This window comes from Ylistrum balloti, unplaced genomic scaffold (genome assembly GCF_031769215.1).
Source record: "Ylistrum balloti isolate Yb309-2 unplaced genomic scaffold, AGI_CSIRO_Ybal_v1 Utg369564, whole genome shotgun sequence".
Taxonomy (NCBI): Eukaryota; Metazoa; Mollusca; class Bivalvia; order Pectinida; family Pectinidae; genus Ylistrum; species Ylistrum balloti.
The window spans coordinates 182,703-193,926 of NW_026781863.1; the positions used below are offsets into that span (position 1 = coordinate 182,703).

The 11,224-nt window shown below is 35.9% G+C and overlaps 1 protein-coding gene across 1 annotated transcript; it reads right to left on the reverse strand.

Moving 5' to 3' along the window:
- Positions 1-615: 615 nt before the first annotated feature.
- LOC132550737 (uncharacterized) lies at positions 616-8,976 on the reverse strand. Its single transcript, XM_060214862.1, has 5 exons — positions 8,926-8,976; positions 4,253-4,360; positions 2,136-2,357; positions 976-1,059; positions 616-708 (listed from the first exon to the last, which is right to left on the reverse strand). The coding sequence occupies exons 1-5, from the start codon at positions 8,974-8,976 to the stop codon at positions 616-618; spliced, it is 558 nt and encodes a 185-aa protein (XP_060070845.1).
- Positions 8,977-11,224: the final 2,248 nt, after the last annotated feature.

Below are 11,224 nucleotides of genomic sequence, written 5' to 3' on the forward strand. Positions count from 1 at the left end.
GACTTGTACATGCTATATAACTATATTGTTAGGGGTACACTGTGCTCCAGTCTCTAAAGACATGGGGATACTGGATACTGGTAACAGTAACTCAATCTTATGTTGGAAAGCAATAGGTTTTGGCAATTAGTATCCAGGGCATATCGTGAGAGACGACGTATAATAAGACTATTCGTACTTTTGATATTTAGAATCAGAGAGGACAAGAACACACGTTATTGCTATTTATGAGTTTTACAGAAAAGAAAAATAAAAAAATACTATTACAATTACATGTAGCAGTATACATGTATACGTATTTGCGGTACAAAACTGACACCCCGTTAAACGGGCTTTCTAACACAAAAACCGTACGTGTTTGTATGTGGTCATTGAATGTTACCCTACGTGTCAGAAAAATTGTTGCTGTAAAACATTGTTAATCTAAGAATGTATACAATACCTTAAACGGCATAAAGACATATAAAATCACACAGAAATTAAATCACAAATAGAGTATTTTAACAACAGAATAATAACATTTCATATCATCATTTGCATATTCTCTCGGGAATAATCGGCAATCTTCGCACTGATTTCCACTACCTCCGGAGTTTACCGAGATGTTCGGAAGTTCTACGTTTCTGTACAGCCACCCGGGTCTATATCCTCGCGCGTGTTTCGGCCCATAACTATGAACAGGAGTATAGATGAAACGGCACAACACAACTGCAACATAATGTTGAAAGGACAAGTGTAATCTGATCACGAGATATGTACAAATATACAGTTACCAAGACGACGACAAACTTCTGATATGACAGTCGGAGTGTAAGTGCATTGCACATAAATGAAAAAAAAATCGGATAAAAAAGTCTACTTTTCTTTTTGTATCACCATTCGGTACATCGACAATTAGTTTTATTTTGGCAATAAACCAGAAAGAGGCCATTACGGAAAGTAATTACATCAAACGTAATACAAAAAACCTATTACCATTACTAGTGTGTAGATGCCTCCCAGGACAAAAAGCGTCGCTGAAAAATCTTTTATTTTTTGACTGAGCTCTGTTGCACATCCCTGAAAGAAAGAAAAAAATATATAATCGTAGGGAGAGGAATCGTGTATTTTATTTGTCTCATCAATTTGATTTGATAAAGTATTTGTGAAATCAAATAACTATTCTTATCGTTTTATGATATTTTCATGAAATGTATTTTGCGGGGTGTTACTATGCAATAGTTGTTTACAAATACAAGATAAAAAACACGTGAAATGAAGAAGTTTTGAGAAGTCAGATTAACGGTAAAATGACTCCTGATTAATCTTGCATATCTATCTATATAACATACTGTATGTTAAGGAACGAAGGAAGTGTACATAACATAGATAGGTGAATAAAACACTAATCTAAATCAGGGACAAAATAAGGACAACTAATTAATTAAACATTGTACTAAAACACACAGGTAAATAGCACCTGTTAATAAGACAGGGTTAGACACAACAGAAACAAACAATTAATCAAACATTGTACTAAAACACACAGGTAAATAGCACCTGTTAATAAGACAGGGTTAGACACAACAGAAACAAACAAATTAATTAAACATTGTACTAAAACACACAGTTAAATAGCACCTGTTAATAAGACAGGGTTAGATACAACAGAACCAAACAAATTAATTAAACATTGTACTAAAACACACAGGTAAATAGCACCTGTTAATAAGACAGGGTTAGACACAACAGAACCAAACAAATTAATTAAACATTGTACTAAAACACACAGGTAAATAGCACCTGTTAATAAGACAGGGTTAGATACAACAGAACCAAACAATTAATTAAGCTGCATCACACAATGATTTCCTTATCAAGGACTCTCCATTGATACCGACCGAATACGTGTTGAACTTTAGGAAAGAATTAGGGAGCGTGTTGGTTGTGTTGTTATATTACTAAGAATGACACGTATTTACACAAGGCAATTATTTTTTTTCGGAACATAGGATAAATTCTCTGTTCTTTTATTTTTACAGATCATTTTGACTTTTTTTCCATTTTAAAGATTTTTATGAAATTTCGGTATCCCCCCCCACCCCCCACCCCATCCCTTCAACCCCACCCTATCTTTCTGATACAGATATACAGACCGTGAGGGAGTTTGAGTTTTCCTCGTCTGGATTTGTCGCGCAGCGCCAGATGTTGTCGCCATTAGGTGGTTCCGGATAGGAAAAATTTTTAAGACCTTTACAGCAAAACAATGGTGTAGTGGTCTGTAGGGTGATGTTGTGATGTGATCCTATAACTACTGTTCTGTTCCATTGGTCCATGGTGTTCAAGTCCATGTAACCCGTGGCTCCACAGCAACCGAGCTAAACAAAGGAAAGAACTACATATCAACAAACTTAGATTATGAAAAACTAGGATATATATATATATGAACAAACGAGAAAGTCCTGTGAATAGAGTCTTTCAATAGAAAAGGCGCTTACGCGTGTCATGTCTATGTTGGTACCATTTTATGAAAAATGAAAAAAACACAAAGCCGTCTTGTCAACAGAATCTTAATTGAAATTAAAATTCGATGAAACTAGGGCAGTTCACATTAAAACAAACTTGTCCGAGGGCCACGACAGACTAACTCGAGTACAGCAGATATTACTACTTGTATCATGTACATCAAACTATTCACGTATGTACCTTGTTTTATCCTGCAACCGCTTCGTGTATCAGCCGATAACTACTGCCAGATAAACCAGTACCTTTATCCGTCAGTACAAAGTGCTTTATCCGTCATTACGATTCACGTGAAGTTGTTCCAATTTTCACCGGACTATTTTCAAGTTGACCTGAACTTTGTTACACAAGAAAACTCGCAATTGAATTCCATCTTTTACGGTGCAACTCTCCACATAAACCAATTGAACATTTACACAAACAACAGTAATCCAATGTGAATAAACATCTCAGAATCTGTGACGATTATCCAGTTCCCGTGAATCTAACATTTCCTACGGCTGTCAAGTTACACATGTCTTCGGTGACATGTTACTGTTACATACGTGTGTAATTTTTGAAAAATTTGAACTTTTTTATTGATTGATTCATTATATCTGTTATGGTATTAAACGGTTAATTACAGAAAATGAATTGTATTTGTGTGATGTTTTCATACACAAATGGGTTTTAATATGATTTGAGGTCATAACAACGAACAGAACTATATTTCATTGCGCATTGATATTTTCAAAAGGGGTAAATGCGCTTTTTATGAATGGAAATCTTCTTACGCGACGAAGTGAGGGCGCCGCTTCAGTACAAGCAAAGGTAAACAATATTGCGCTGTATTCGTTTTATGTAAACATTGTTGAAAAATGGTTGCAGGATAAACAGAATACATGGTCAGTATCGTACAATACAAGGTTTATTTTTGACTCGGAACGAAAAGACTGAGATGGCGAGCCTATCTCAGTCTTTTCTAACCCTCGTCAAAAATAAACCTTGTATTGTACGATACTGACCATGTATTCGCTATATTAGTGATATAACAACAGTAACTTTTTGTAACACGCCTAACATGACTTAACGATGTTTTGATTGGCTGAAGGGTACTATTGTACAAGCTTTGATGTCATACTTTCATGCCGTCATATACCTTGTGACGCAATAAAAGAGATATATATTTTGGGTTTTTAATCTGTCTAATAAAATGCTGTTTTCAAGAATGTGTGCTAAAGTATCGAAATTATATGATAAATAGAATCTTAAATTCGTTTCGAGTTCACGTGCACTTTTTGAAACCTGTCATGAATGTCAAATTTATCCCGAGCCCCTGAAAAGTTTTATAATTGTTACATGAAAAGGCATTCACGGTAGGTACCTCGGTTTCTTTTTTGCTTACTTACTTTCGTGATTTCTAATATCACAAAGTTTACGACGATTAATATTCGCGAATTTGTTTCAATTAAAGAGTTCCCGAAAGTAAATTGCTCGTGAATGCAACTTGAACTACAGTAATTGGTGCACGCTACAGGTTTTAAACTGATAATTATCATTTACAACGTATAAATTATACAATACAGAAATATTTTAGATACAATGTAATGATACATTACAGTAATAGAGCACATAGGGTGTACCTGAACTCTTACGGTATCATAAAAAGGGACATGGATTTTTTTTATCTAAAAAGAACTTTGTTATAATTGTCCAACGGTATGAAATAAAATACGTTATACTATGAAATATATTTTAAACAATCACTTACAGAGAAAAATATATAATTCCAGGCCAAGCTGACTGGGTCGGTCGCTTCATTCCCCTTATAGGATCGTTGTAAGTTGACTTTCATTGAGTTCTCAAGGTAGGAAAGGTCCTATAACGTAAACAATAATCAATTGTATGATATTTGTTACAATGTAAACAATATCTGGTTAAGAATTTTCTTTCTTTTCGTGATGATGTGAACGCAGCTGCAGCCGGTAATTCTCACGGGTAGTCAAGTATACAAAAGTTTGAAAATATCGTCATTTGCACTGAAACCCCCAAACTATTAATTCACGTGACGCAAATCAGATGATGAAAAAACATACTCTTTAGAAAGTAAAGGGGATGATGCATTGCCAAATATACAGGGGACAACCTCTATACGATATCTGACATTGGTTAATACCGAAATATTGAAAATGAGACGAATTAGAGAAGAGACCTCCATAACTGACCTAATTCGATATTACATCACACAAGAGAAACAATATTTGGTAGAAACTTGATGTCGATAAGGGAGACGTGATATATCTGCGGTAACTGTCCAATGTTTATTATTTATGTATCAACGTGTTGTAATAACTCCCAACAACTGATAACTTTATGTCAGGAGATAATCACACGGGAATAAAACTTGTATGAATGACAACTGACACTAGCATATCTATCCATAATAGTATTGTCCTTAGGAAGAAGTAGACAAATGGGAATATAAAATAATGTGTGAGATTTTGAAAACAAACCTCACACACAATAATTGACATAAAACGATTTTAACTCAGTACGTAAATGTTTAACCTTATCGTAGGACTGACAGATACTGTCCTTGACATGCCGTGTTCTATTTTCGTCGATGAAGGTTGTACGAAAGAGTCAATAGCAACTCTCAGTCAAGTGTAGTACCTACATAATAAATTTGATTGCATCATAGCGCTTTTTCGTCCTTCTATTGTGTCTAAATTGTTAAACATAGGAAGGCAATGAGGAAAACCACATGTCAAAATCTAGATAGAAAATATATAAGCATAAATATGTAAGTGTTTATCCTGCAGCTGGCACTACCACTGTCGGAAGACACATGCCACATACATTTTCCTGTAATGTGAGAGAATTACTTTCTGATTTACTGATAGGTTACATTGACAAAAATACAGATTACTGGTTTGATAAGTGATTTTTGAAAACTGATAAAATTTGTGATAGATATATATGAACATATCTATCCTTTGTTTTACTTCATCAAACATAATTTAGCAAAATGTCAACTTCAGGTTAACAACGATTGATCAATGATCGCTTTTACCAAAGTTGCTGGATAAATACGAGGGTTGTTTGATAAATTATGAGCCTCATATTTCTTGGGACATATTGCAGTATTTTCCAACAATTTCCTTCTGTATCTATACTCGTTTGCCAGGATTGTTTAAGGGCCTCGGCGCTATTTGAAAGAAGTACTTTTCTTGACCGTTCAGAAAGTCATCTACTGCATGAAATGATGTAATTAGGACCGAAAGTGGGTACCGGAAATTGCCTTCTGATGGCGTCTGATGGACTGGGATCAGGCGAATAATGCGAATACTCAATCAATTCAAAGCCACCATCGTTAATCGCAGCCATGGCAATGGCAGACATGTGAACAAGGGCATTGTTCTGGTGGAGCAACACACCTTTACTGATTTTTCTGCGGCGCTTGAGTTTGATATTTTTTCTTAACTGCCTAAGAAATGATGCATAATATGTGACATTGATTGTTTGTCACTTTGCAGATAACCCACCATCAGAATACAATCAGGATCCCACAAAACCGAAGCCACAGCCTTTGCAGCTGATGGAACAGTCTTTGCTTTCTTTGGCGGGGATGCTGTTTGGCCTCTTGGGTGAAATGATGGACCTACGCCTCATCCATCGTCACAAACTTCTGCAGAGAGTTAGCAGGATCTGCCTCTATAAGGTCCAGATTAACACGCGACAACGTCCGCCTAGTCTCCATCTGATCAAATGTCAGGAGTCGTGATACCCAACGTGCTGAAAACTTTCTTATAGCAAGATCATTCGAAAGAATGGAATGTACCCTTTCTTGTGAAATCCCAACTGTACTGGCTATATATCTCTGTTACTCGCCTGTCAGCCATAACAGTATCATGAAGGTTATTGACCATTTCTTCGGTTGCAACAGTGACAGGCCTTCCAGGACGGGCGTCATCCCAAAGGTTCCGCCTGCCACGCTTAACTTCCGCCACCCACCTTTTCACTGTAGCATATCAAGGACATAATTCCCTTGTGTTGCTACTATATCAGTATAGATATTCTAAGGAGCTGAAAAGGGATATCCGTGCTTAACGTCTTCAATACAAGGCTCACAACCTACCAATCAGCCCTCGTGGAATACATGGTTAGTGTCTTTAAAGTAAGCTGCATTTTGGCTTAGGAAAGAAAAAGAGCCACTTATTTTAAGACACTAATATTGTTTTTTCTCTATATAAAGGTAATACACAATAGCTAAAACGAGAAATTAGATATCACCCATCATATACAATGTAACTAGTCCTATATTCACATTTACAATAAATGTGGTACGCTTTGCCCTATGTTAATACCTACACATCGATCAATAGTCATTACTATATCGGACACTCTGCTTCAGAACAATGACCGAAGAGAAATGTCTGGGGGTTAATAATACGTAATAAAATCAAATCAAAGTCAATAAAAGTTTTTACGATGATCCCAGAGTATGGACACTAAGCCAGTCAATTCACAGCCAAGTCCATGTTTTCTTCTAACGACTTGTTATACTGGTTGTGTAATGTAAATGTAATCACACCCACACTTTACACCAGATTCCGTCAGTAATTACCAACGGGAGACATCAAATAGGTCGACATCAACATGTGTTCAACAAATTAAGTCTGAGTTTACGATCTTTGAATGACACTTAGGAACAAAGGCTAAATAGTAATCGTAACTTAACCCATTTTTGAAAGATTTAAATGGTGAAGTGTTAAATTTTGTATAGATGTTTTACATTTTCTGCAATATTTACACGCCTTTTACAGCGTTGATAATGTATTCACAATCTGATGAGATAATGTTTTAAAAGGCAGATCGCTATGTCATATGCTGACTGTCTAAAGAGTATTGATTTGCTTATTTTGCTCTGCGCTGCGTCTCATTTCTATCAAAATGAAAACATGGACATTTGCATTCGTTTTCACCATTCTCAGTATCATGGGATTGAGCAGAGAAAAGTACTTTGTGACTAATGATCAAGTTCATCAGGAACTCATTATGTCAAAATAAAGTTTTATGAATAAGTCATGATGGATGTCTAGTCAATAATGCTCCTGGTCATCGTGAACGTGGTCTGATGGTTCATTCCTATATTCCAGTACCATTACGATCTGTATGTGTTGCTGGACAATCGTTTCTGGTAAAAACGGCATAATCATGATACCTTTTACCAAGAACTAACTCGTAAACGAAATTTAATGGTTTCCATGGTTCATCGATCTACTAAACATAAAAACAGGTACCGGAATGTAAGGTGTAAGCTTAGTGTCAGCTGTCGCCATTACATAAATCGTAGAGGGCGAAAAAGTCCATTCCTCTCTTCTAAGAACGCCAATTTTCCGAAGTTTCGCTTGGCGATATTTTGTTATTGTCCTTCGTGCTGCACTCCTGTACAAACGAGGTTATGGCTATAGCATACGACATGACTACTTAACACCTTGATTCAAACGACCAAGGCATCTGAAAGATACAATACTAGTTTTCTTTATCACTAGAAAACAGCCACGGATGAATGATTCGTTCCGGCTTCCAAACAAATGTTTATGGTATAAAGCTTGAGTGTTCTGTATACATAATATACACACATAAATTCACGCTCGTGCTGTTACATATGAATAAAAAAAATCATCACAGCCTCAATCAAACACATTACATCTTAAAAGATGTTGTGTGCCAATAGTTTGACGCGTTACCAATATTCCTTGGTCATTCTTACAATGTAACGATGTAAAAATAGCAGGTTATTAAAAACATTAACGATATGCAAAATATTTCCAAAATCCATTCCAAACACCGCGCAGTGGCTCAGTCATGTGGGGTGTGACCTACGTAACCCCGGGTGAATTTTTTGTGGTTCATGGTTCTGTGGTGACGTGATTTGGAGACCCGCGACGGGCATTCCGTATGTTGTTCCGTGGGGTAGCCAGGAGTTAACACAAGGAGACTCGATTTCAAAAACATTGTTCACGGGGCGATAAACCCAGCTAGCAAATTATATTCACGAAGAAAATCATATAGTTATTACATACCCGCTAATACTGATAGATTTTGAATCGAGAGCCATCGTGAATTTTCGTCAGCATTTAAATCTGGTGTGTTGTCGTGATGGTTTCAAAATAAAGAATGTCAAGAAGACCACAAATATAACATTTCCAGCATTGGTTTGAGCACATTTAAATGATAAATTGTCTTTACTCTGCCTTGTATAACATATCGTTCTATGCGTATTGGATTGAACTTTGGTGGAATAACCACTGATTACTTGTACATGTGGTATTATTTTCAAAGCTGGAATCTCATGAATTAATGCAACATAAAATATCAAGGACACTTGAATTCACAAACAAACACCAATAAAGTTTCAAAACAAAACATCGGACTTACCCCTGAACCCAGGAACCAGGCTAAGACACCGGCCACAACGGCTAGTATCATTACTATGATGACATCAATCCCATACTGAAACAAATACAATTAAACGTCATGGAGTTGTTTCAATTAAGCAGATTCCTGTCTACATGTTTACACAATGCTTACAATCAACCCGCATTAGTCTCTGATTGGTTTCCCGAGACAACTTAATAAAGAGTACTGGTGACTGACATCAGGGTAGGGAGTATCTAATAACATATCTCTTATCGGAAATACTTAGGTTTTCTATGTAATCGACATGATAATTAACGAGATCTGTTTGAAACAATAATCCCGCCTGTTTCTCCACTGCCCAGTTTAACCTCTCCTCTATACAAAACATTAGCAATAATAGTATGTTGCTTTCTAGATTAATCAATTTTCTGCTAACGAAATGTTATCGTCAGACAAATCACTAAAACACCATTCTTCCCAAAGGATTGTCATGTTAATACAACATTGAGGAGTCCTAGAAGGAGGAAACGGTTGAAGCCATTGTTTGGCGTTACTGTTTCTCATTCTAATTTTTTTTTATCAAAATGCGCTTTTAACTTGTGTCTTTGGTGCAATGTCTGTAATGTTGAATTGTTACATTCGATTTCGCCAGATTTCTGAAACATGACAAAACTCTAGTGTACCAGTATATCCAGCTGTCGTGTACTAAGATTTTACAAGAGACACAAGAGAGTAACATATTTCAAACCAGGGTAAGATACAATGGAGTTAAACGATGAATTAAACTACATCACACAACTTTTTCATCTTTCTAGGATTCGTCGATGACGGGAAGGATCAAAATGTTGAATGATTGTAAAGGATACGTATGTCTATACTTTCCTTCACTACAAATTTAGATTAAGAGACATTATAAGAAAATAATTTGTTAAACTGCATCATACAGCTGTTTTCTTTTCTATGGTTACTCAGTGATACAAAAGGCTAAAATGTGTTAAATCAAGGCGTTAAAGTCGACTAAGGAAAATGGAAATTGGTCGAAGTCACGTGAAACATGAAATGGGGTGGTGGTTTAGTCCCAGAAAGAACGAAACAGGTGATATTGCAGTTACATTCATTGTTAGATTTTACAACATTTAATTAACAACTGCATTGAAAGTGCTATTGACCTGTGTCTATTAATAAGGTAGTACATCACCCTTGTTATTATTGTAATAAACAGCCAACACGTGTTTCGTAAACAATAGTCCTCGCCTGATATACTCGGGTTAAATGGATGAATCGTAGAATTATTTCTTGATAGTCTTCGATCGTTCGATATCAATTATTCAAAAAGACAACTCCAGTCTTTATCATATGCGTTTATAACAAATATTGATCTTAAGAAATTGCATCTGTGACTGCTGCCGTTATGCGTACATGTCGACAGAAAATCAATGCAAGTTTATCCGTCAAAACATACATACATATATGATTTAGCATGTAGATAATGATTGATTCATTCAGGTGTCTTATTATCCAATTTTTACACCTTAGGGTTGTCAGTTGAAAACTTAAGTCATAGAAACTCCCTGAAGTAAGGCAATCCGTAATACATATTACATATTATAGTTGATATATATAGATGTTTTCACCCCATCTATAAACAGATTTTTGTATGCCGATATTGTAAACAACGCCATGTCCAATAAAACTAAATGTAGATGTCTGCCTATGTTACCTGTTAACGGACAGGTGAGACACTTTAGGGTACATCAACATGTCATAATCTGCACACGATCACCTTACTATCTTATAATGGTTTTTGAATACCAGAGAAGGCTTAAGACATATCACTATTTTTTTTTAAAAATTGGCATCTTGTTTTACCGCTGAAAACATATTCTATATATTTTATAATGTAACGTGGATTTCGCATTTTATTTACATGTATAGAGCGAGTAACATTAAGGAAGTATAAGACGCATAGTATTCAGGAGCACCTATTCTTATTTGCCGTCTGCGGTTTGCTTTTTATGTCTCGTGTCATCTGTGCCAGATTTACGGTTTATATTAGTTCAGACATACTGGAAAGAGTAAAAACTGAACAAATAATATATTTAGATGGAAACCATTGACATTGAAAACCAAAGTTCTATGCGCAGGTCTGTTATCTACGTGGCGTTGTTTTTCTTTGATTAATTCCTATAATATCAAGTCTTATTGAAGTAGGATCCCTGTGCACTAGTCAACTAATTCATCATCACGGTGTAATCACTGATGCGTGAACTCTATTGTATCGTAAGTTAACTACCCGCGATCTATTTCATGTTCATCA

What these genes read in the sequence shown, in the direction of transcription:
- LOC132550737 (XM_060214862.1), bottom strand. Translation starts at nt 8,976, where the DNA reads ATGATACTAGCCGTTGTGGCCGGTGTCTTAGCCTGGTTCCTGGGTTCA. An exon ending in CCTGGTTCCTGGGTTCAGGG is followed by an intron (nt 4,361 to 8,925) that starts GTAAGTCCGATG and finishes TTTACGTTATAG; the next exon opens with GACCTTTCCTACCTTGAGAA. An exon ending in AAAACTCAAACTCCCTCACG is followed by an intron (nt 1,060 to 2,135) that starts GTCTGTATATCT and finishes TCTTTCTTTCAG; the next exon opens with GGATGTGCAACAGAGCTCAG.